The sequence below is a fragment of the Xyrauchen texanus genome, chromosome 1, assembly GCF_025860055.1.
Source record: "Xyrauchen texanus isolate HMW12.3.18 chromosome 1, RBS_HiC_50CHRs, whole genome shotgun sequence".
NCBI lineage: Eukaryota > Metazoa > Chordata > Actinopteri > Cypriniformes > Catostomidae > Xyrauchen > Xyrauchen texanus.
In genome coordinates this window covers 50,149,979-50,177,867 of record NC_068276.1, presented here as the reverse complement: position 1 = coordinate 50,177,867, position 27,889 = coordinate 50,149,979, and the positions used below count along the sequence as shown (strand labels likewise).

Below are 27,889 nucleotides of genomic sequence, written 5' to 3'. Positions count from 1 at the left end.
TCCATCACTAATGTCATTTTTTACTCTTTGACATTCATATTTTTAACCAGCAGTTAAGATCTAATATATATGATCTCAAAACATAGTCTCAAACTTAAACTTAACCTTAAGTTTAGATCCAGACTTAAGATTAGCATCAAGCTAAAACCCTTAAATACATGTCATAATCAGATAGCACCTGGAAAACAACTTACAGTTTATAGTTGAATTTGTTTTATTGGACAGGTTTTCTGCCTCTAACTCTAGCTAAAACATTGTCTGAGCTGACAAAACTCACTGTAGTATCTAGTTCAGTTTTCAGTTTCTGTTAGAGTGAGTCAGTAATGACTTCCATAGGCTGAGCTGAGGGCATCCAATATAAATGTCACAATGGTAAGCCAAAACAACCCATTTGTTATGCCCTATAGTCACATTTTACTCACTTGCCAATTGAGGAAGAAGGGTGAGGAAGATACAGAGAAAACAGATATAGAGAAACTACAGATGAGTAGCTTTCATGATCTTTCTCTGTCTGTTTTCTGTTTGTGTGTTTGTCGTATGTATGTGTAATTGTCTGTGTTTGTGTTAGTCATGTTCTTCCCTAACCCCACCTCTTTGTCACCCACATCATTCTCCCTTGTTTAGTCCTTGTTATGTTAACTGCATTCACCTGTTCCTTGTGTGCTTTTCCTCTATATATATATATATATATATATATATATATATATATATATATATATATATATATATATATATATATATAGAACCCTCTTCTCTCTAGTATTTGTCAGATCATTTTGTTAGCTAGTTCATTTGCCAGTGTTCCAGTGGCAGTGTTGTTCCTTTTTACAGTTGGGTTTTGTTACTAGTCAGTCTGTTCCTGTCTTGTTCCTGTTCCTGGTCTGTCTTAGTTGTTGTACTTTTACTAGTTTGTTTTTATTTATTCTGTTCTCTCCCTGTAAGAGTTTTGTTACCTGTTGTTTTCAGTTTTAATAATTTTTATTTTCACTCATTCCTGCATTTGGGTCTCATTCCTGATTCGTTCTGTGACATAGTGAAGAAGTTTGATAAATTCATAGACATTTCATAGTGCTGAATTTTTAATACTACTACCAGATCTTTATTTTATTTTTTCATGAACTACCCAAAAAGAAGTCCTTCAACCAATATTCATTTGAATATTGTACAACAATGTCAGTTCTCTATTGGGAATTGTGTGCTTCATCCATGGCCATAACATTTCCGAGTGCTCAATGTGCACAGCACTTTGCTAAGAAATGCTCTAATCACTAAAATTACATTTTCATGTGGCAAGAGATGTGACAGTTCCTTTATCTTCTTATACAAACAAGACAGCAACGCAAGATTTCTCACAATGAGTATTTCATGAATGAAGTTAATTTTGCGAGGCTCCCTAAATGTTCTTAAAAGATAATAAAAAGCATTGTTTTCAAAATGATCTCAAGGTCTGATATGATGACATTTAGCAAAACAGATCATACAGCTGAGAAGAATCTTACACTTTACACTTGCCTACTGCTTTACTGGACTGCACTGTAATGGAATGGTGCTACAACATAATTAGTAAAAAAAAATATATAATTTGCTTGACTAAATGTGTATTTTTTGAACATACATCTGGTGGCACATTTTGATGTCTTAACAGCTGTCTTTAGTTAGAAATTTCAAGTGTCAAATGCTTCACTTAATATTAGGTTTACAGTAATACCTCTCCAATGTGCATTGGGATTTTAGTATAAAGGAAAATCACAACTGTTTAATTGCAAAAAAGCCATCATGGAAGGTTTTGGCTTTACATTAAATTCTGAGAAAAGTGTATGTTTATATGTGTATATTGGTACATACCTGCCACAAGTGTAACCATAAAGGTCATATGGTTTGTGTGTTTTAAGGACAAGAGTCTAAAATTCAAACCAGTTACAATCCCAAGGTTGTTGAATGCACAAGCACACACACACACACACACACACACACACACACACACACACACACACACACACACACAAACAAACACTCTCTCTTTCTCCCTCTGCTTAATTGTCTGGTGCTGAAATCTTTCCCGATATGCAGCAAATTTTTATATACACGTCACCACCAGAATTATTGTCATGACAACATATGCGGGTGATACTTCTCTGCTATCAGTGTCTATTTACTAATCAGTCAGCTTTTCTTGGAAGGGAAATAAGGGGAAACCATGTAAACAACATCTGTCCTGTAAACCTCTTAGAATATCTCAATTTTATCATTACTGTATAACTTCATTAACATGATTGCGATGAAGCTAATGCTACTCCCTTCATTGACATCTCTTAAGCCCACTCTTTTGAGCAGAGCATGCTTACCTAGTCTTTGTCCCATCAGTGCTAATAGTTAGATTAAGTTGGCATTACCTCCCGACATGTAAAAATCTCATTCATCTTTCAGACCTTTATTAGCATGTGAGGCGCATGGATTGCACATAAAAAAAAATGTGTGATTGCAGAGTCATTGACAGGATTAGCTGGCATGCTTAGCAGGAGTGTTGGGAAATTCTGGCATGCGAAGAGCCTTCATTGAATGGATGGACTCAGGCTCTCACACGCTGGCACTGTGCTTAATGTTTCAGTACATTTGAGGATTGTAATCCGAATTTAGTGCGACCAGAGCCAATTGTTTCTCTATTTGAATGCAGAATGGATGAAACATTTTTTTCAGTCAATGAATGTGTTTCTGAGGAGGGTTGGTTCTATAGCATCACTAGGCTGTGCTGTTTTGGTGCGGTATGACAATTCTCTTGTTTTTCACAAACAGAATATGCTATTCCAGGCTGGCATTAGGGTGCTGTCCGTGGTTCTGAATTGTTTAAAGGCTTTTCAAGCTCCTGAGTAGCACACATTGCAGACAAAAATAATTTTTGCAGACAAAAAATTATTTCTGCACACTGAGTTCCTCCCACCACATTTATTTTCTCAAAGAACCAAAGATCAAACCTAAATATATCTTGTAAGAGAAGTAAAAATATTTCTGTTTTCGAGTTTCTGAACTCAACAACAAACAGAATTCCACTGATGTGTAATAGAAACCAAAGTGATTCAATAATAACAATGGACAAAGAGAACAATAAACACAAACACAATGAGATTCCTTCAGGAATTTACAGTGCAACATTTATGTAGCATGCATGTAAGCAGACATATGACACACGGTGAGCTATATCTAAATGGCAGTGAATTACACACTGACAAATAAGGTTGCCGATAAAAATGAGAAATCTTTAAAAATGTAGTTTAAAACACGTGATCGTAGAAATCTTTTCACTCATGTTGCTTTCATAATTTTTTTTAAAACATTTATAGAATTTTCTACAAATAAATAAAAAAAGACTTAATGATGGATTAAAAATGTCATATGGTGTTAAAGTAAAATGTATTAAAATACTTTCCTTGCACCTTAAAGGGTTAGTTTACCCAAAAATGAAACTTCTCTCATCCTTTACTCACCTTTATAACATCCCAGATGTGTATGCATTTCTTTCATCTGCTGATCTCAAATGAAGATTTTTAGATCCATGCAATGCAAGTGAATGGTGGCAAAATTTTGATGCTCCAAAATCCACATAAGGGCAACATAAAATACTCAAGATGACTCGTGGTCGTTTAATCCACATCTTCTGAATCTGAATGTTTGGTGGGTGAGAAAGATCAATATTTAAGTACTTTTACCTTCACTTTCTACTTTTTCTGTTTTTGGTGATTCTCATTCATCATGCATATCGCCCCTGACTGTGCAGGGAGGAGAATTTATGACAAAATACCTCATGATATATCAGGTGGTATGACTTTCTTTCTTTACCAGAACACATTTGAAGAAATATAGAAAAATATCTCAGCTCAGTATTTCCTTAAAAAACAAGTGGATGGTGATACGTTTTTTTGAAGCCCAAAAAACCCACAGATAGTCAGCATAAACATCATTGATACGACTCCAGTTAAATTAATGTCCTCTAATGTGATACGATCACTTTTGGTACAAAAAATATCAATATTTAAGTACTTTTTAACTATAATCCAATGTTTCAAGTAAGCTTCACAAGAGGGTGGAGAACACACGGTCTCTCGGGTGACGTATTCGTGTTGACATGTTACAGGTTCTCCTGCCGATTGAGACATTCAGGATAAGCACACAAACACACCATTGTGAGTAAAGAAACAGATAAATACAGATCTAAGCCAAAACCAATGAAGCTTCTATACAGCATTCCACTCACTCACCTGTAAACGGCTGTGACTTACATGCATCAGTTCTCACGTGTCTCACATGCCAATGCGATTACGTCACACGCACAAAACACGGCTGACCGGAAGCAACGAAACGAGTCAAAAAAAGATCTTGATATTTATCGCACCAAAAGCAATCGTGTCACTTTAGATGTCATCAATGTAACAGCTGGAGTAATATGGATGATGTTTATGCTGACTATCTGTGATTTTTTTAGCTTCAAAAATCTTATTGCCATCCATTTGCATTTTAAGGACCTACTGAGCTGATATATTTTCTATTTTTCTTCAAATGTGATACCAAAGACACCTGGGATTTCATGAAGGTGAGTAAATTAGATTATTTAAATTTTTGGATGAACAATCCCTTTAAATATTGATCTGTTTCCCACTCATACCTATCCCTTCTGAAGATATGGACTGAACCACTCGAGTCATATGGATTTATTTTATGCTCCCTTCTTGTGGATTTTGGAGCTTCAAAATTGTGCACCCATTAACTTGCATTGTATGGACCTACAGAGCTGAGATATTCTTCTAAAAATCTTAATTTGTGTTCTGCAGAAGAAAGAAAGTCAAACACATCTGGGATATCAAAGGGGTTAGTAAATCATGAGAGAATTTTCATTTTTGGGTGAACTGACCCTTTAAATACAAGTGTATGCAACTTAATCATTCATTTCAAACACATTTTCAAACATACAATATTTTTCAAGGTGAAAAATATATTTCTTATAAATATCTATTTATTATAAAGTTTATGCCAAATTAAACAAATGAGCATCACATGGGTCAATGATGCAGCTACAACAGTAAATTAAATAAATAGCGATTAAACAATAAATAGGACTCAGTAAAACAGTTTTTACATAACAGTGGATATGTAAAATAGAGTGAGTTGGTGAATGCATTGTATTTATAAGTACTGTGTTAAAGTATAAACATTTGCAGTAGAGTAGACAGTTATTGTGTTTCATCGTGGGTGATATGAATTTGTATGTAGGACTCTCAGACCCCAAAACATTACAAATTGACTAGAGATTACATCAGTCTGAATACTTTTGTCTGCACAAATCAGTTTTCTCAACCCAGCCAGCAAATGTGGTTCATGCCAAAATCTATTCCTCTTTTAACTCCCCCTCAAATTGCTAAGTGTCTGTGGGTCATCCATCAATGAAAGTCTCTTCTGCACAAAGTCTTTAACACTTTCCCTTTGATCATACACATTCACCTTCACTCTCTCACACTCTGAGGAAGAGGTAAACTGTTCTCAGACTCTATGCATTCAGAGAGGAAAACAAAGCCCATGTCTGGCCTACTATGGAAGATATGCATGCAGTTGTCCAGGGATTGAGGATATCGATCTGTGTAGAGGTTATCTTGAGGCGAGGATATGCCGGTGGTGTTGCAGTTGTATGGGAAGGGCTTTGAGCAGACAAAAGAAGGGAATGGGGAAGAGAAAGGTAGTTGGGTTTTGATTTATGGTTCTCATTGGCTGGTGGGTGTCTCTGGTGTCAGTGCCTGTATACGAGGATGAATGCACACAAATACACATTTGCTCACACACACACACACACACACACACACACACACACACACACACACACACACACACACACACACACACACATATATACAGAAATAAACCTGTTCAATATATATGTTTCTCTGTCTTGCTTTCCATTCTGCATCTAGTACTCATTGCTAACACATATATAATAATTATATCTCCATTCACATTGCATACATTTTTCTGCAAACAAACTAACCTTCAATGTCAAATGTGTATGCACTTTCCAGAAGCATATTTCAAGGACGCTCACACACTCTTGGTAGTGCATTCTCAAAGAAGTAACGAGCCTGGTTAGATAATCATGAGCCATAAGGACTTGGCATTGTCCCTATAGAGCTGTTCTCTTTGCATGGCTGCTTCTGTAATGATGCATAATGATACATCCACATTATTGCAAATGCAGATTATACAGTCAGAATGAAGACTGTTTGTGTGTATTTGTGTATGTGTGGCCTGAACACTTGTGCTTACAGTGTACATGTGCTGTTACTGAAAAAACCCCAAAGCACGTTTTTTAGCATTTTATTTTTTTTCAATTTTCAATCATTCAAGTAAAATCGATATAGAAAATTGGGTGTGGCATTCGCTTTCCCTAATTGGCCATGACATACTAGAGCTGTTTAAACAAAACCACACTACATTAGCTTCACGCTGCTCAGTTGAAGACTCATATGCATGAGAGATTATGATCTTTCACACTGTTCAATGATCAACACAAAACACCCAAAACCTGGCCTACACCACTAAGAGAAGAAATGCAACACTGATCTGGATTCAGACGAGGGCAGTTCCATCCGTTTTGGAGGGATTACAGCTTTACTGGAAGAGAGGAGGAAAGAAAGGTTAAGCCTCTGTTGGTAGCCAGTTTTAGCACCTCTTCACTTGCAGTGTATATGTGTGCCTCATGCAGGGTCTGGCCCTTTATATTAAAGCACCGTGCCAACAGAAAGGACCCAGAAAGGAAACGGCAACTTTATCCTTGAGAACAGTAAGTTAATCATATTATATTAACTTAGATCATGTTTGATTAAATAATAATTTGTTTGGTAAATATATATATATATATATATATATATATATATATATATATATATATATATATATATATATATATATATATATATATATAATTTTACATTTTTCACCTACATTTTTTTACGGTTTGCACCTTTTATCCAGCCTGCGGATTTATTTCAAAGGCTTTCATTAGAATGTAACCAGAAATGCATTTGGACAATTTCATAATTTTTTCCCACCTTCAAAGATGATAAATTCTGGTTGCCAGCCAGCAGAATAGACATCAAGTTAACCTACAGAGAAGTCTTTGCGCGCTGCATGATAAGAGGGAACCGTAGCGCGCAATGCTAATTTAATTATCGGAAATGATTATATTTATCAAATAGGAAATGCTATATATCTTGTATTTCTGTGCACTTTGTATTTGCACATTAACGGTCGCATTCTTTTTCATGATTTGTTTTCTTGCGAAGAAAATAGGCGAGGTTTCAGCGTTTCCTGGAGCGCGTGGAGCAATGCAGCCCAATCAATTATGTTTAATTCACTTCAACTTCCAGCGCGCTGCGAAAGCATTTATTGATAATGAATTCAGAGCCCCCCTCCTCCTCCTCCTCCTCTTCCTCCTCCTCCTCTCTTACTCCTGCTCGCCGCTGCGCATTAAAAGACAGCTGGCGATGAGAGGACTATCCCTCCACTCTCATATCTGTCAGCTCACTTGTGTTTTTTCTCAAGCACTACGGACAGAAAACGCTGTGCGCGGAGCTTTATAAGACACGGCACAAGGAGGATGCTGACCGCCACTCTCCCGGTCCCTCGGGACTGATTTTCGGCCAAAGACATTTAATGGGCGTTTGTATAGCCGTCTCCAGTGATTTGCGTGGATACCTGCTCGGATATTGTGTAAGGCGCCAGGATGAAGAGGATGAACGTAAGCACTTTGTGTGTTAGTGTGCAAGCATACTGTCCGCATTGAGTTTGTGAAATGAAGCTGCGCGTTTCGGCGGAATTGGGTTGACTGTAGTGATCGACGCGCAACTTTATCTTCATAAGATGTTCTGAGCATTTCAGTAAGCGCAGTCTGTTATTAAAGCATGAAACGAGACCAAAGCAAAGCAATCTTAAACTCTTAGAAACAACGATTAAGATCAGTTGTTTGGCGAGATATGGAGAATTATCGATTGTTTGTCCCTTTGTGTGTGGATGATAGTAAAAGACTGCAGCTCGTGTCCGGTTTCATTTTTGCGTTTTTCTCTGGTTGCATCATTGACACTGAAAATGGGTGTAAAGAGATAAAATAGACTATTTTTCCCACTAAAATAATTCCACATTGCGCGCATATTTTCCGTTATGGTAATTGCTTAGGCAATGGTAATAAGTCAATTCCGTGATCTCTGACACGCAGAGGTGGCGCTCGAGCGTGTATAACCGCGAGGATCCATTCATCCACTCACTCACTCGATCGAGTATGCAAATTCCTAAACAAGTTGAATTGTTTTCTCTGCTTTCAGTCGCGCTGGAAGTCGCCACCCATGTGGCCGTCTGCAGTGGGCAGCAGGCAGCCCTGTCCACGTGAATCGGCTCTGCGCAGAGCAGCCATCAGTGGCAACGTCCTCGCGCTCCCACCGTTCCACGTCCCCACGGGCAGGAGCGTCCGGGTCTTCATCTGCGCAAACCCCGACGGTAAGAGCGCGCCGTAGATCTTATCAGCGTAGCTTTCCTAGATGACTCACGATCACGAATGGTTCGCTGCATGTGTGTACGGTATGTGTGCGTGGTGTGTGTAAACTGGAGAATCACTGGGACCAAATGACCATATTAATCGCAGCTAGGGCTCCCACACTCTTTTCTGTCGTGCAGAATGACACCTGTTATAGCGCGAACGATGTGCAAGACGTGCTTCATCATCCTGTGTTAATGAACCAGATTTTACAGTAATGAATTTAGATGGCAATGACAGTTAAACATCATCCCGTTTCATAACACACGCTGCCATCCTCAGAGATGAGGACGTGGTTTGCAGGACTGCTGTCCCGTGTGATTTGACGAGAGTGGCAGTGACAGCATTTAGGGGAACCGTCTGTCTCAGCGCTGAACACGGGTTTGAGTCCAGTCTCCACTTGTGCAATTGTTGGCTGTCATTAGAACTTGAATTAATTAATAATATCAGTGTAACTAACTTTGTGCCATTGCTTCATGTCGTCTACTAACTCTGCCAGGCTGTTATTGCAAATACGAATACTGTTCTTAAGTGACTTGCCTGGATAAATAAAAACAAATTCTTTAAACTTTGATGGGTGAGGCACTGTCAGAAGACGGTTCCAGTTATCCTGTAAAGTATCATGGTCAGTGGATATTCGGAGCTTAGCCCAGACCTCTGTTGAGACATATGGGGCCATCCATTAATGGAATATCACAATAAAATTCACTTAATAATAAGAGTTAAAAAAATAAATAAATAAATAAAAAATATTACTGAATCTAAAACTAAAAGGTTCCACTAACATTTGTCTCAGCCTCAGACACGCTTGAAGATCAGAAACTGTGTGCGTTTAACAACATGTTGGCTACTTTAAAACATAATGATATAAAACACTACATTGTACCTTTCTGCTTTGACAGTTTTATTCCATTGACTCGTCAGGTGCTTTAAGTCAGTTTAGAAGTAGGCAGGCTGTAAATAGGCAAAAATAGGTAAAAACTGTATGAAAAAAAAATGTTACTAGATTTGCCAAAGTTTGTGAGGTTTCCAGAGGATGACAGGGGATGAACTGATGCAAACTCAAAGACACAGGATTCTTCTTGAGCCATTGTCCGAAGCATGAGCTCAGGATGGAGTTCACCAAAATGACCTGCCATAAGCTTCCAGTTGGATTGCGATGTTCCTACGTATATCAGCTTTGTCAAAAGATATATAACACTCTCTTAAAAAAAAACTAACAATTATAGTTAATACAAAATCAGTTTGTTTAACCATTGGCTCAAAACAATTAGTTTACACATTTTAACCACCAATAGTTCTAAACATATATATCTAATATTGACATTATATTAATACATTTTATGTTATAGCATAAGTTCATGTACAGCTGCTTTGAAACAACGCTTGATGTGAAAAGCACTATACAAATAAATGTGAGGGTTTTTTTGTATTGTGTCTTTATAAAAGAGTTTTGCAAAAACGTGACTTACAGTTTGCAAGTTCCTCAAGCACATCTGTATACAGTACTCTGTTTTCAGGTTTATATCAAAATAGTTAGTATTTAGTTCATCTGAATGGATTAACACAACACATTTTCCAATATCTCACCATGACAGGAATGTTGACCAGACACACCACCGCAACTGTGTGACATGTGCGCTCTTCTTTATGTGCGCACATATATGAGAGCTGTAAAGCAGCTGTTAACAAGTGCATGTGTACTGAATTGAGTCTGTATTTAGTATGACAGGTGTCATTAATTTATACATATTACTTAATATTAAAATATAAAAGATACTGTAAAAACATTCAAGACTCAAGCCCCTGTAACCCAGCCCTAGTGCCGCCCATGATCGACAACATTTTCATGGGCAATTTTGAAAACAAATTTTACGCTAAACATCAAATTCTCTGCTAAAAACACATGCCGATGACAGTGAAAATGAAAAGGAAAGCAGGCTTCTGATATGAATTGTGGAACAATTCTGTGTTTAGGAAAAGAAGGATTCAAACTTCAATTTGTCGATCTGACGTTTTAACGAGAGCTTGCAATAGTAAATTCTAATATGAGTTTGGGAATTTAGATATAGGAGTGGGAATTTCTTGCTTGTATCTCAAGAAATCTTTGATAGGTTTAATGAAGACCTTGATCATCATTGCCTCAATCGATTGCTATTTTTTACATTTAAAGGCTTAAACCAAATGCTACTTGGAAGTGACCTCAAAATTAATTAGTGCCATGGGAACTAGGCAGCACATATGCAGTCATAGATTTAAATATGGGCTGCAGGGAGACCTTAAAATAGTACTTCTAATCTAGGAGTAAACAAGCCCATGGAAAGTAGAAATGGGTTAGGAAGGAGAGAGACAAAGAGATGAAGAAGTGTGGAGAAGTGAGGTTGAAGTGAAAGTAGGGAAGAGACCAGTGAATAAATTAGATCACTGCAAGGACTTTTACACTCTGAATAAAATAATTTAGTGATAATAACGATTGGATTCAAGATAATGACTGCTCTAAACTGCAGCTGAGCACACCTACATGATATGCCACCTGCGGCTGTAACAATCTTGCAATTTCCTGATGCTTACAAATATTATTTGCAATCACATTTATACAGGCAATGTTAAAAGAATTGTTCACTGAAATATTCAAATTCTGTTATTATTTACTCACCATCATATCTTCCCAAATCCATATGCTGTTATTTTTCTGTAAAACACAACTGATTTGAAGAATATTTACACAGATTTTTCATACAATGACAAAAAAGTACAAACAAAACACCATACAATCCTTAAAAACACCAAGAAATTTGACCAAAGCCATACAATATCTTTGTGTGAATGACAGATCAAGGCGTTATTCACAAAAATTCCCCACTAAATCCAGGCATTGTCACTCGACACCTTTGTTGAATTTGTGTTGTGTAGCCTCATTTTATACTAGATTACTGTAAAGAAAGTGAGTGCAAAGCTACTTCTCTATGGCAATAGAGGTAAACTAAAGAGATTGTTTTATTGGTCAACATCAGATAGCCCTGGAAACTGCTGGTAGAAGATTAGTGAGATGCAGAGATGACTGTGTGCACAGAGAGAGTGTGAGGTGAAATGTGGAATCACATGTGTGGGACCTGTAGACACACAAATTAGAGGTGATTCACTTATATGTCTTTTTGTGGCTAAAATAGCCTGCTGGACTGTGGTGCAATGCTCTGCCTCCCTAGGCACTAGAGGGTGCAATTTATGCATCGCAGAAGTACAGAAAGGGAGGTGGCCCTTTCTGGCCCTTTTATAGGCACACACACATACACACAGGACTTTCCATTGATTTTTGTTGTTTTTATACTGAGCTATAGATATTTATATCCCATAATTCTAATTATTATATATGGTAAATGATGGTATGATGGTTAATCCTGACATCATACAAATATGTCTATCTACTGTTAGCTATCTAAATGAGGACTTAATACAGACTTCTATTGTTTTTATATGATGCCAAACACAAAACCTAAACCCCTCTCATAATTTCGGCACGGTGGTGCAGCGGTTAGCACTGTCGCCTCACAGTAAGAAGGTCGTGGGTTCAAACCCTGGTTGCCCCAGCCTTTCTGTGTGGAGTTTGCATGTTCTCCCCGTGTCTGCGTGGGTTCTCTCCGGGTACTCCGGCTTCCTTCCACCATCCAAAAGACATGCAGGCTAGGTTAATTGGTGTCTCCAAAAAAATTGCCCTAGGTGTGGATGTGGAGGTGAGTGTGAGTGTATGTCTGTCTATGTGTGGCCCTGCGATGGACTGGCGACCTGTCCAGGGTGTCCCCCGCCTTTCGCCCAATGTTAGCTGGGATAGGCTCCAGCCCCCCGCGACCCTGTACACAGGATAAGCGGTTGACGATGGATGGATGGATGGATGGATGGATGGATGGATTAATAATTTGCCCAATTGAGGATGTCCCCGGATGTCCTGAAATGAAGGGTTTGGGAAATTATAACCTAGGAGACTTACACTCATCAAATAGTCTCACAAGTCTCACTATTATACATTCCTTGACTTGAGAGGAATGATCTCAATCCATGTTAGAGCTATAGCAGAAATCAGCTCTGTGATTTAGGGGGTCTACGAGGGGCAGTAAGGACCACAGCTGCCGGACTCTTGCAGAGGTTGAAATTGAGGATTTGAGGAAATGTATGTGATAACAATTATATGCTCGTTTGGTTCATTTCTCCCTCTGTAGGACAACCAAGGATGACTAGAGTTTTATGTGCAAGAGTGTAATACTGCTTTATGGTCTTATAATTTAATGACACTACGTTCTAACTTGGCCTGTGTGGTGTTAGCAAACTTTATCTAAAATGGTGCATTCCCAGTTTTTTGACCTGGACGGTTTACATGCTGATTAATTATAAACTGAGTTAATTATAAACTGAGTTAAGCCTCGGGACTCCTTTTTTCTATAAGGGTGACTTTACACTATGGTGCAGAACCGAGTCTGTTTGATGTCAGAGTACACTCCGTTTTGTTGGTTTAAAAATAGTTTACTATGGTCATGTGCACACCAGTGAGTGAAAACCTGAATGTGAACTCTGGTATAGGTTGTAGGCTAGGTATAAAAAAAATCTGTGGAAGTGAACGTCTTATGATGGACAGGGGCACAGCTACACTTTTACTGGGTTGGAAGCAATGTCAACTTTGGTGCCCTCAGGTCACATTCTTCACATCTCTTGCAATGCATCCACACAGACAATTGCAAATTACATTCTTGGTGGTACATCCAAACATCATGAATGGTGGCATGTTTTCTTCTCTAGCTTTTACCTAACTATAGTGGTAAACAGTTGGAGCTAATACTACTCACTGTGGTTCTTGCATTGATCACATAAACAGTGTCATTCACTTTCAGATATACAGTGTTAAAAGAAGCTTGTGGAGGCAGGGGGTTCAGACCAAGCAATCGAACCAAGTGTAAAAGCAGACTAAGAGAGCAATCATCATTTTGTTACAGTAAAACTGCATTATTATTGTATGCTAGCTACTTTGATCCAGGTTAAATTAATGATCGTTGATGCGTTTACTTTGAAATACACTCAAATAACTTACAATAATGCTGGATAATTATATGCTTTGAATTTCTAGATAATATTTATGCCTTTGAGCATTATGTGATTAGTTTACTAATGCCATGTGGCTAATGGATTGAATCACAGATGGAATTTCACACAATCATTAAGCACACAATCATATGCCTTTGGTGGGAGGAACGTTCATAGTACTCCATTTTGCGAGAAGAAGAGACCTCACCTAATCCCTCTGCGTTTTCTGCTTTGCCATTAGACAGCTGTATCAATCTCTAGCTCATCTCTATGTGGCCATCAGTTCAGAGCCTGTGCTGCTGGAGACACATGTGAGAGCCACATGGGAATGACAACACAAATCCTCAAAACCCAAGATTACAGACATAATTGGACAGAGGATTGGGAGCAAGATGCACCCTTAGAGCCTTAATTTAGGATCCAAAATGATGCAAATACTCATAAACTATTTAGTAAGTTTAGAACATATTAAATGACTGTGGAAAGTCTTTGAATCTTAAGATGTCATTAATGGTAAACTTGTGTGATATCTACTTCTACCAGCCATGTGAAACAGCTCTAAAACAATATTTGCCATTCTTTTAACCAGTTTGATATTGTAACAGTGTTGCTGCTGGTTAAATGTACACTCACCTAAAGGATTATTAGGAACACCATACTAATACTGTGTTTGACCCCCTTTCGCCTTCAGAACTGCCTTAATTCTACGTGGCATTGATTCAACAAGGTGCTGAAAGCATTCTTTAGAAATGTTGGCCCATATTGATAGGATAGCATCTTGCAGTTGATGGAGATTTGTGGGATGCACATCCAGGGCACGAAGCTCCCGTTCCACCACATCCCAAAGATACTCTATTTGGTTGAGATCTGGTGACTGAGGGGGCCATTTTAGTACAGTGAACTCATTGTCATGTTCAAGAAACCAATTTGAAATGATTCAAGCTTTGTGCATTATCCTGCTGGAAGTAGCCATCAGAGGATGGGTACAGGGTGGCCATAAAGGGATGGACATGGTCAGAAACAATGCTCAGGTAGGCCGTGGCATTTAAACGATGCCCAATTGGCACTAAGGGGCCTAAAGTGTGCCAAGAAAACATCCCCCACACCATTACACCACCACCACCAGCCTGCACAGTGGTAACAAGGCATGATGGATCCATGTTCTCATTCTGTTTATGCCAAATTCTGACTCTACCATCTGAATGTCTCAACAGAAATCGAGACTCATCAGACCAGGCAACATTTTTCCAGTCTTCAACTGTCCAATTTTGGTGAGCTCTTGCAAATTGTAGCCTCTTTTTCCTATTTGTAGTGGAGATGAGTGAGATGTCTTCTGCTGTTGTAGCCCATCCGCCTCAAGGTTGTGCGTGTTGTGGCTTCACAAATGCTTTGCTGCATACCTCGGTTGTAACGAGTGGTTATTTCAGGCAAAGTTGCTCTTCTATCAGCTTGAATCAGTCGGCCCATTCTCCTCTGACCTCTAGCATCAACAAGGCATTTTCGCACACAGGACTGCCGCATACTGGATGTTTTTCCCTTTTCACACCATTCTTTGTAAACCCTAGAAATGGTTGTGTGTGAAAATCCCAGTAACTGAGCAGATTGTGAAATACTCAGACCAGCCCGTCTGGCACCAACAACCATGCCACGCTCAAAATTGCTTAAATCACCTTTCTTTCCCATTCTGACATTCAGTTTGGAGTTCAGGAGATTGTCTTGACCAGGACCACACCCCTAAATGCATTGAAGCAACTGCCATGTGATTGGTTGATTAGATAATTGCATTAATGAGAAATTGAACAGGTGTTCCTAATAATCCTTTAGGCGAGTGTATGTTTGACTGTGTTTTTGGAAGCTCTTGGATGTAAAGCAGAAAGATAAATGAGATGACATGTGAGAGAGAATCACTTTTTAAATTGTTAATGAATTGTTAGCCTTTAGGTCAGATTTACAGCCCATTTTACTTCTATAATATGAAGTATTTCTGAATTTAAAAGGATATTCAAAGAGAAAAAAAATGTAGAGCAGGATCTAATTGTATCCATCGGTTTGGGGGAGGGGGATGGGTTAAATAAATAAGAGGGATTTGTGATGTGAGCCGAAAGGTAAAGTCATTCGAGTGGCAAAGCAGGTTAGGACATTTTGATATAAAAAATGATGAATACTTATTTTTGGTGGGGTTGCATGTTGCATGCACTGTTGAATCCTGCACAGTAATTTGAATGTGCAAATACACTGTAAATATGGTCAGTTTTGATTTAATGTTGACTTTAAATGCATGGAGGCTGGAAAACTCATGCATGAGTTCTTTAATGTGGAAAAAAAGGAGAATTGTATTTCCATTGTGTTTTATCTATCTTATGCATCTTAGAAGATGTTTAATGGCAGCCATTTAAGCCTTTGATTTGGGCTACAAGGCTTTGCTATAGAAATTATAAGTCTCTTTTAAGTCTTTTATTTTCTTGCACCAATGCCTCCCTCATTATTCTTTCCCCGCTCCCCGTCCTCCATTCAATCCAATCTCGTTCAATTATGCTTTATTGGCATACCCCCACCCCAGGAATGAGCTCACTAGTTTTCACTCCTCTTTCCATCCTGTTTTGTTATCACGTCAATCATGTCAAACATGCCACATTTAAATGTGGAGGCCAGACAGTACAGCAGCTTTAGTTGTAGTCTCTAGAGAGAGAGAGACAGAGAGAGAGAGAATATTATTCTTATATATTATTCTTTCCGTGTTTGTCCTTTCTCTCTAGATATTCCAAACCTTATTTATTTGATACAATTCTTGATGCATGCATTTAGAAAGCTACAATCTGTTATGTAAATGTGCAGTCTAAAGCACTCCCCAGTGTGCAGCACATTTATTCATTTATGACTGATATAAAGGTATCTACTTACGAGGTGCTTTTCCCCAGTGTTCTGCCAGTTTTTATGCATCTTTTCTAATGGTATACAGTAATACTCTTGTGGTCTAGAGTTTGTTTTTTCCTATTAGGATTGTTTTTTTTTTTTTAAGTTTACAATCAGACTTCAGTTGCCTAAGATGTGTTTTATTAATGCAATATCACACAAGCAAAAGTTTTGATGATATTCAGTACAACAGCATTATTTGTAGTGTGATTGCTTTATACAACAGTTTTATAAACAAGAGGTTAAGTAAGGGATAATGTACAGTCAGCAATTTTATGATAAACGGCTGACTGTACATTATCCCACTTATTACATGGCTACTAACCAAATAAATAAAGACATGGACATAAAATATTGATTTGCATTTCAATAATATAATCATGTGAGAAGAATGAAATTGCTGAACAGAAATTGCTCCGGTTTGAGTTCCGTTGGTGTTTATTTTTAAATTAATGACTGTCTGACTGTTCATTATGCATTTTATTACAAAAGTTCTAGCCAAATAAATAAATAAATGCACATGAAACATTGATTAAAGTTGACATTATTTAATAACTTACTTATAGAGATCGCACAGTGCAGTCTTATGCCTGGATGTGCGGTTGTTTATGAGAAATATCAGACCGATAGATGGCACCATTGACCAATCAGAATCGAGTATTCCAGAGTGCTGTGTAATAATATCCATTAACTTACATATTACACACAATATGGCCAGTTATTTAATATTTTGTCTATTTTTGTTCCGCGTATGAAAATAGTTCCAAATAAAGACCAACTGTTTTATGTCACTGAGCCTGCCTAGAAAGACTACTACTAAACATTAGCTCTATTGTCCAATCAGCTTCAAGGAACAGAACCAACTGTGGTACAATAGAGTGCAAAGAAGTAGAAATCCCATTCATTTTCTTCATTATTAATTTTCTTCATAGATTTGTAACAATAACTAGGGATGGGCGGATCGATCCTTAAGTATCGATATTTTCGATACTGCCTTTGTATCAAAAGGATCGATTCTCAAATAAAAGTATCGATACTATCTGTTTGTTTAGCCACCTATTTCAAATACGTCAGAGCGTCCACAAATTGTCGATAGCGCTGTTGACAGGTTGGCCAGAGCAAATTGTGACGCGCTTGCGACAATTAGTACATGTTCTGTGAATTCCTACTGACCGCCAGAGGCAGTAGGCATATAAACACTCTGGCGATCATCACTAGGAATTAATGAAGCAGAACGTACGGTCAGTTAGCGCAGACAGGTGTTCGAGTGCATGACTGCAATGAGTGAACGAAAAAGAAGTGTTATTTGGAGCTATTTCACTCCAGTAAATACTGACGAAGCCTCGTGTGACATTTGTAAAAAAACATACGCCACTGTGGTAATACCACAAATCTGACCAAACATCTGAAAGCAAAACACCCTACAGAGCACGACGAGGTGCAGCTGAAACGAGCAGAGGAGTCAACACAGACACGACCCACATCTTCTAGCTCGAGGCAGAGTTCACTAGCAGAATGCTTTCAGAGAGGTCAAAAACGTTATCCAGGTATAAAGTGGTGGTTAGATTATTTGAATACAAAAAGTCACATTATTTATAGCTATTATTTGTACAATATATACTGTTTCAGATATGAAGCTATTACAGTATTTTATTTGGAGCAGAATATTAAACTGGATATTTTGCTTTAAACATTTTTCATTATATATATCTATTTCTGTTACCTGATAGGCTATCTGGTGGATATTTTGAGTTAAATCATTTATATATTATTTTTAACATTTAAAAAAAAAAAGTTTATTAAACAAATGACATAGTTTGTGTCAAGTAACACGGGAGAGATTTACTATCATTATAAATTCTTAATGCCTGTAACACAGCTTTAAGAACATAATATATGTATTATATTTTATAGATGACTCGCAGAGAGCATCAGAAATTACAAGAGGCATAGGAGAGATGATCTCAGTTTAGAAGCCAATCTCAGTTTAGAAGACAGAGGATTTATTGCTCTTGTCAAGATTCTTGATTCACGTTACCAAATCCCTTCCCGGAAAAAGCTGATGGAGTGTACAATTAACGATATGTATGCTGAATGTAAAGGCATATAAATAATTCATAAAAGTATCGGTATCGGAATCGGCGATACTTGTCTTCAAAGTACTTGGTATCGGATCGAAAAGAAAATAACTGGTATCGCCCATCCCTAACAATAACTTGCAAATCTTTAAATACTTTTGTAGCCATCAGTCTGTGTTGTTTAATTGTAATTTTTAAAAATGTGTGTTTATTAGCAGAATTTCTTGTGATGAACTACAAGTCAAGTCAAGTCGTTTCAAAGCACCTGTACAGGACATTATGCAATAACAGAAAATAAATCTGCAATGTCTTAATCATCATTGTGCGATTTGATAAAATGTGACTGTAGATTGAGCCATAATAAGTAAATAAGATATGTATTTAGACTCCCAGTGAGCATGCCAAAGGTAACTGTGGCAAGGGACATAAAATTCCATACACTACACTCCATACATACACTACCCATGATCCTGAAGGGAAATAATCCACCAATGATGCACTAGAGTCAGTCTCGTTACAGTCTCCCTAGTCAGTTTGTTTTGTGTGCGTTGCAGTTCCCGTAGTTAATGATCGTTCTCCCGGGTCAATGCAATTGATCACCTTCATTGGGAGTCCCCCTCAGTAGCTATCGCTGGGGGGACTTAGTGCAATCTGTGCGGGGCCCCCTGAAGCCCAGGGCCTGGTGTGACCGCACCGGTTGCACCGCCCTAAGGAGACCTGATTGTATGTAAATGAGGCAATTTGCTATTTTCCTGAGAGATAAGTCATTACACTAAGACTTTTGAGAACCACAACTAATCTTGACACAAAGTCTAAACTCAGTTCCAGCATTTGCAGTATGGAGATTCCACCAGCAGATGATATCTAAGAGCTATCGATCGTTTTTAAAACTAGCTGTAACTTGTGTGTCGGAAGACACAAACAAGCAAACAATCTTGTACCTCTGACAGTTTCAAATACTTTTTGTGCTTCAAATCAAAGTTTGTAATGTTGTGATTCACCTCAAAGCGGGTTGGTTTATGAACGATTGTGTGAAATCACTATGAATAATAACTATGAAAAATACTTCCGGAACCAAGAGTGCTCTCTTGTTTTTGTACTACAATAGTGTGGAATGTTTGATTCTGATTGGTTGTCAGATGTTCTAAGGTGTTGATTAATTTTCAATAACTGCACAACTATGAAGGAGTTCCAGGTCTGATGAGAGATGTAATATTCCATATAACCTTTTAACCAGTTTATTACTGGAACTAACAGTAGTATAATGTGTCTATATAATGAGAAATTCATTATTAAGGTCTGAGATACATTTTTAAGTGCTTTGCTTGTCTGGATATTCAAGGAAGAAGGAGTAGAGTGAGAGATGAAAAGAGAATGGAAAGTTATCACAGCAGCAAGATCAAAGAAAAATGTGTGGAAGGAAAACTCGAGGTGGTTTCAACACAGCATTTATTTAACTTAGAAAGACATAAAAATAACAAGAATAGGGGCAGAGGAAGATGAGTGTGAGAGACAATATAGGCTGAGACTTTGTAGGACAGCTCAAAAGAGCCCCTAAAAAAGGAACAGAATGGGCCGATATTAAAAATTGAAAACACGAGAGGCGCACAAGCTTTTCAATTCGCCCAAAATCTCAAATAGGCTGACACAGATAGAGATGCTGTAGCGAGAAGTGACACATGCTGTGTTGGCTGCCTGTATCTTGAGGCTTCCGAGCGCATGATTGGCCATCTTCAACAGCAAGCTCTCAAGTCAGACTCTCCTGTTTGCTGTCGCAATATCAGTGATAAAAGGCTGCACATTAGCACAAACTGAAATGGACAAGCAAAGGAGCAAAAGATGTTTCAAAGGGGTTGAAAAGTGCGTATAAAGCACTTTTAAAAAAAAAGATGTTACATTTTGCTGTCAGATTGAGATAAATCAAAGTGGGACATGCCAAGAAAGGCATAGAGGGAGAGCCAGAGAGTGTGGAAAGGTAATTGAAAGATGCAAAGGAAGATATTTGACTAAGCCTCACCCATTGTGTGACCTTGAAACAGCAGACTGTCATTATGTACAGTATCCTCAAAAGCTAATGTTTTTATGCCCTGTAGAGATTAGTAAAGGTTTGTTATTGCTGCTTTAATTGTTCAAGTGCTTAAATCATTGTGTGGTGTCTGAAAACATGGGTGGAAATAACATCAAGTGTATGAGGCTCTGATATTTGGTGTCTTAGGGTGTTTGTTTTTGCTCTGCTACTAGTAACCTGGCAGTAACAACTGTGAACAGACTTAAGTGAATAATACAGTGTAAGCCTGGGTATCTGTAATGTGCCAACTCGCATGTCTCATTTCGCTCTGACTCTCTGTGACAAAGTGTGTCATGTCATATTCAATGACATACACTGTTGTTGTGTACAATACACATGCATGTCCACACTCACACAGACAAGATCACCTTTCCCATGCTGCAGTCTATCCCCAGAGATATGTTGAAGAGAGAATAAAAAAGAGAGAGATTGAAAGAGAGATGTTGTGATTGTTTGTATGTGATTTGCTCTTAAAGGAATGGTTCACCCAAAAATAAAAATTATCTCATCATTTACTCACCCTCAGGCCATCCCATGTATGACTTTCTTTCTTTTGCAGAACACAAACAAATATTTTTAAAATAATATCTCAGCTTTGTCGGTCCATACATGCCGTGTGCATGAAGAATTAAAATCGCCAAAAAACCAAAGAAGAAGAATGTGGAAGTTAAAGTGAATATTTATTGTAAATAAAAAGGGCTTAAATATTGGTCTGTTTCTTGCTAGCACCTCACTAGTGTTATGTGGACCCGCATAGCTGAGATTTTCTTCTAAAATCATTCTTTGTGTTCTGCAGATGACAGAAAGTCATACACATCTGGTATATCACGAGAGTGAGTAAATGATGAGAGAATTTTCATTTTTGAGTGTATTATCCCGTTAATTGTAAGTTAATCTAAAATCTTGAAATTATTTAAAAGATAATGGACTTACTATGTGTGAACTACAAAATTTAGAGATACATTTCTAATATACTGTCTTCTGATAACTGATTACCCTCTCTGAATATTTATGTTTGTTTGTGTTTTCTGTGGCAGACACAGAAGCGGAGAGAAATGCTCTGAAAGAACATGTCTATCCCAAACTACGAGACTTCTGCAGGGAGAACTATGGCATTGAGTTCCAGGTAACAGATGTTTTGTGTGTACGTTTTACTCTCAAACAGCCATTTAAATTCCCAAACCAAGCAGATTTCTTTCTCCTTATGCCTCTCTTTTTCTTCTCCCTAACTTTCTGTATTTCGCTTTCTTGCTCTGTGGGTTGGAAAGATGAAGTTGCTATGGGACTGCTGTGTGATCTCTGCACTGATATGCCCATGCAAGGCGAAAAACATGCCTCTCTTTTATTCCCCCTAAGGAACAATTTGATAAACAAATGTATTGTCTGGAATTGGTACCATGGCCATTGGCTCAGACAGTATGCTGAGATTGGACTGAGGCTACAAGGGTGTGGGGCTTGACCTGATTTAGAAAGCTTCCCCTCAAGAAACAGATCTTTATGTAAGATGCTTTGGCTCATGAAACTGGAACCAAGTCAGTGATATTTAGCCTGTTTTTGGTGCTGCTGAAATCAGAAAAGTGACTTTGAGAACAATGATAATCTCTGATTATTCTATGATTATTAATGAAGTTAGACTTTTGAAGTCTAATGTAAAAAACAATGATTTTGATTATTTATTTATTTATTTATTTTTGTTTCCTTTCTTTAATCTTTATTTTCTGGATTACCTGAGATTTAATGTCTGAAGTGTGTAATTTTTTGGATGTTAAAATACTATTTTAGCTTAATGTGCAGAGACAGCTGTCAGTAAGCCAATCATAGGCTAATTTCCTTAAAAGGTATAAACACTCTGTGGCTTTTTGTCTGACACAGCACCACTGATTCAACCAATGGTATGCGTTTGAGTCAGGACTGCATATTTTTGACTAATAGAAGACAGGGGTAGTTTTTGGGAAACAGCCTTAGAAACAATCTTTATTTTTGCAATTCCGTTTAGAGCCACTAGTGCACAGAATTGACACAATTCACATCTATGAAACATCCTCTTGAGTCCTAATCATTTCCTTATCCTTCATCATATATGAGCCTTTCTATCACTGCTTACCCTTTCATGAATATGTCAGCTGATGAGACAGTCTAGTACATGTTTGGGGTTTTATGAAGCAGGCACCTTTTGGGATCCTGTACTATGCGAGATAACGCTCCAAATGAACATTTCTTGAAAACTATTCATGTGCTATTACTGAGACTCAGATCTCAAAGTCTTTGATTCCAATAAAATGATTGTAAAAATTGGTTGTATAACAACACATTTGCTGCCTGACATGAATGATTCATTTAGAGAAGAAGATGAATTTTTTTTTGACTAAAAAAACTGCACAGTAATCACCCAGAATCATTGGACAGAGAGTACAGATTGTTGTGCAGTCAATCAAAATTTTCTTTTTCTTATAGGGCTGAACGATTAATTGAAATAATAGCAAAAATTGTGATAAGCTGTAGTGTGATTATTAAACTGCAAGGGCTGCTATTTAATTAAATAAGTATATAGTCTGCATGTGCTGCTCGCTGCACTTACTCTATGTACACAGCGCAGTTCTCGGTACACATAAGGATAATGAGCTGAGCATGTTATATTTACTGCACTCTAGATTCACTAATTGCACATTTGTGTAATTCCAAATATGCTTGGATGCTAAAAGTTACTATCCAAATCTAAAGTAACCTCACAACTGCAGGTTTTTGTAGACAGAAGTATGGATGAAAGAATTTCTCAGCTTTAAAAGGCCATTGCTAACTTTACTACAAACAAACATTTTCCTTCAGTGTTCCACCAAAACAAAGGCTTAATGGTGTAACCTAAAAAGCAATGTCGCATGTAAGTTAAAAAACATTATTATGTAAATATGGTAGTTTTATAATAATAATAACAAGAATAATATATATATATTTTATTATTATTATTATTATTTATATGGTGTTATTATTATTTTTGTTGTTGTTGTCAATAGTTTCTTTACTTAATAGTAACTTTTTAATGGGTTCCAAAATATAAAGATAAAAATGGGCTAAGGCCCTGTCACAAAGTTGACCAAAAAAAGGTACTCATTGAGCAAATACAATGTGTAGATGATGTGAATCTGTTTTTTGTTTTGTTTGTTTTTTTGCCTCAATGCTGCACTGTATTTTTTTTTTTACATTTATTCTGTTTCTTTAAAAGAGGACTCAAGTGCGAACACCTTTAAATTACCGTCACAGTTTAAATTACAATCGCAATATTTGTCATCAGTCCTAGTCTGTCATCAGAAAACAAGAGAAGACCATTATTTATAATTAATTGTTAAATATTATTAATATTAATTCATTGTTTATTATTTATAATTATTAATATGGGAAATTAGCATAAGATCTGTTTTGGACCATATTTGGCTCCACTTTAATCAAGGATATATTTTAAACATAACCTGAAAGTGAAGAAATGTCAGAGAAGAAGAGGAAAACAGAGAAAGGACGTGTGTGTCTATGAGAGAGAGAGAGAAGTGGAGAGAGAAAAGTGAGAGACAGAGAGAGAGAGAGAAACGGGAAAGGAGAAATAGGGGTGTTCTCTCAACCAGCAAATATGATGTGGCGAATCACGATTCTTTCTGGTCACTGTTATTTGATTAGATTTCCTGTGGCGTCCCTGAGAGGAATGGATGCTGGATTAAGTATGTCTGTGTGCATGTGTGTTTTTAGAGAGAGAGAGAGAGAGAGAGAGAGGCAGCATTTGAGTGGCTTTGGCTGCATCCCTGTTCAGTCCAGTTACACAAACAATCCCTTAAGCAGTGTGGAGATCAGGCCTGGAAGTGTTGTTACATGACAATGTGGGGCTATGATAGGCTTTCATTGTGAAGGGAGAGAATTGGTATCTTAAAATAAGCATTTTTCCTCAACCAAATAGCAAAGCTTAATAGTTGAATGAGTGAAATCATAGAAAGTGTGCATTGTACCATGATCTATTTCATAGCATGATATTTAAAGGCTTGACTGACTGCAAAATAACTCCAAGCCATATTTATGTTGATTTAGATTTATTAATTATTCATGACAAAGGTAATCCATTTGGAAACCTCTCTTTTGAGTCTTTGATGTCCCTACAAACACAACCAAATTTTCTCCTCCCCACATTACTGTCTCGCTGTCTATGCAAACCACAAAGGTGCACATTCTTTTTACTCAAACCATAACTGACCATTTGAACAACTGTGTAATCTGTTCACTAACTCCTGATTAACTTCCAGTCAACCTAATCACATCAACAAGGCCAAGTCTCCACTCATCACACAAACACACACACTAAGTCAAAGTTCTGTTTTCATACAAACAACACTTTTTAATGATGGACTTAATAATCCTGTGAGGTAGTAAGAGAGGTAGGCTCTTGCAAATTGCTGGTAATACTGCTTGGCTGCCATGACGACAGCAGCAGATGCAAGGTTTGATTACAGGGTGAGATTCGATGCTGTGGGAGGGGCAATTTAGCTGTTTCACACATTTAGACGGCTGAGCCTTCTGATTTGCCTACATAAATGAAAGTATAAATATTTAGTTAGAAAGACTGAGTTTGATGATTAGGAAATGATCAAATTAATTGAATGGTTATTCATGTGCTTTGTCAGATTACACATAAACTGCACATAGACACACATAACACACATAAAAACACATAAACACACATTTAGACTGCTGAGCCTTCTGATTTGCCTACATAAATGAAAGTATAAATATTTAGTTAGAAAGACTGAGTTTGATGAGCAGGAAATTATCAAATGAGTTGAATGGTTATTCATGTGCTTTGTCAGATTACACATAAACTGCCTTTATTACAAATGACCATGGTGACCATACCATTGTTTGAGCAGATATTATTATTATTACTACTGTAAATTATTAATAAAACAATATGGTATCATCCTCTGTTTGTGCGGTGAGACTTTTTTATGAGTGTTTAATAACAAGTTACCACAGTTTATTGTTGAAACAATAACTATAGTAACTGTGCTATTTTGGTGGAAATTATAGTTAACATGGGATATATATATATATATAGTATATACATGGGCTTATCTTCTTTTCCCACACATCAAGGTTGCAATCTAATGTCATGTCTCATGTCTTGCATAGATTTAAAGGACTTACTTATTTGTTTGTAGTATTTTCCATTTCACTGTGGATTTCTTGGTTTTACATTCAAACAGGTTTGTCTTTCTATCCACAATGGGAGGGTTTTATGAAACTCAAGCTATAAGTTACACATACCGGTACATAGTTGTTCATACAGACAAAAGTGGAATTGGAGTGGTGAGAGCAGTGGTCATTTGAACACTCATGAAACAAAACCCTATTTTTGAGCGCAGCGCTATGCCATAAATCATAAGCGCAAAGTCAATGGGCAAGTTTTGGTATTTTTGTGCATGCATGCGCTGAGTGTAGGCGTAAGTGGGTTTGGTGAAATCTTACATGTAAAGCGCTATGGGCTGGGTTAAGTGCAATTTAATTTGGAGGTTCTTCTCCCGTGATGTAGAGTCTATATCTAATTATATAGTCCATTCCCTGTCAAGCACCATCTATAAACAAAGAAAGCACACTCATGAGAAGTGTGATAATAAGTGCAAGTATTATTAATAATTTTCATCTACTGACACACAAATCATGGCTAGTATTAATAGTGATTGTATCGGCACATACTTCACTTCTACCGGCCAATTTCAGTTTTGAACACGGCAATTGTGAGGGACATAATTTGATGTTCCACTATATTTTTTGTTTGGGCATAAACTTTATTATCACCTGCTGGTGGAATCTCCAAACTGTAAATGTAGGAACTGAGAGGTGGTATTAAAATGATTTAGCGCTATTTTTCAGGATAATTGCAAATTGCACTTTGCACCGCTTCATTACCATACAATACACCCACAGATAGTGAAAACACTCTCACCCACGCCCACTTGTGCTTTACTTAGAATTAAAATTGGATAAGACATAGCACACTTTGCGTGCTTACAAAAATCTTATGTGAAACACAAAATATTCCAGTTCGTCTTTTCAATACAATGGCAGTCCATAATTACTCACTTTAAAGATTAAAAAACACTGAAAAGTATCACAAAGTAATCATGTGGTTGGGTGGACAGATGAGCAGACAGTTTATGCCAGTAATTTAGGGTTAATTGCCTTGCTTACGGTCATAAAAGTAGTAAAGTGGGATTGTGACCCATGTAACCATTCAGTTGGTTGTTCTTTCGCACTCCTGAGCAGACCATGAACCCCTACAGTCTCCATGGGAATTCATGGCAAGTTGTGTAAGTGATCCACACAGGCGATAACACAATGAGGCTGTCAGTACTCATTGGGGCTCTTCTTTATCAGCTGAGAAGGTGAAGAGAAGGGATAGAAAACATTCAAAGGATACAAAGAGACAGAAAGAGAAGAAAAGATGGAATGACACAGATCGAGGTGCAAATGTTCACCCCTCTTGGGGTTTGGTGGTTGTGTGCTGCTGTTGATGCATGGCCCATTGATCCTTGAGCTTGTATGGAATTAAGGTAGCTTCTACATTCTGAATTGAAGCATATCGATTAACCATTTGCAGAATAAAATGGCCATTTTCATTCCAGGCATAGACATGATTGATGTCTCAAAGCTCAAAAGGAAGTTCAATGGTTTTATGGTTTTAACAATTGCATGCCATCCCTCTGTTTCTCTCTCTCTCTCTCTCTCTCTCTCTCTCTCTCTCTCACACACACACACACACACACCTAAATCGAAAATGCAAGCAGACTAGGTTGGTTGCCATAGCAGTATTCTAATTGCACAGGCACTCAAGAGCAATACATTGTGGGTAGTATGTGAGATGAGATGAAGGTATGGAGATTGGTGACTGCTTCATGGGGTTGAGGAACATACTTGTCGCTGCAGGGTGGATGAGCTAACAGCCTCTTAAATCAGGGGAATTCTGATAGGCCTTTTTTCCCCTTCCTTTCTGTCTTTCCCTCTCTTTTCCCCCTATCTCTCTCTCTCTGTCTCTCTCTCTCTCTCTCTCTCTCTCTCTCTGTATCCTTCACTATTTATCTTCATGTATGCCCTTGTATCTCTTCCTTTCCTACTACCTCTCTTTCCCTCCTACTTTTCCCTAGTACACATTATCTTGCTATT

At 37.6% G+C, this 27,889-nt stretch overlaps 1 protein-coding gene across 1 annotated transcript in view; it reads left to right on the top strand.

Annotated features, from left to right (window-relative positions):
- Positions 1-7,645: 7,645 nt before the first annotated feature.
- Positions 7,646-27,889, top strand: part of LOC127649403 (NACHT and WD repeat domain-containing protein 2-like) — an 82,721-nt gene continuing 62,477 nt past the window's right edge. Inside the window, exons 1-3 of the mRNA XM_052134511.1 lie at positions 7,646-7,777; positions 8,358-8,529; positions 21,733-21,821. Coding sequence (XP_051990471.1) covers positions 7,763-7,777; positions 8,358-8,529; positions 21,733-21,821 — 276 coding nt within the window. The 5' untranslated portion in view covers positions 7,646-7,762. The remainder of the gene's footprint in view (positions 7,778-8,357; positions 8,530-21,732; positions 21,822-27,889) is intronic.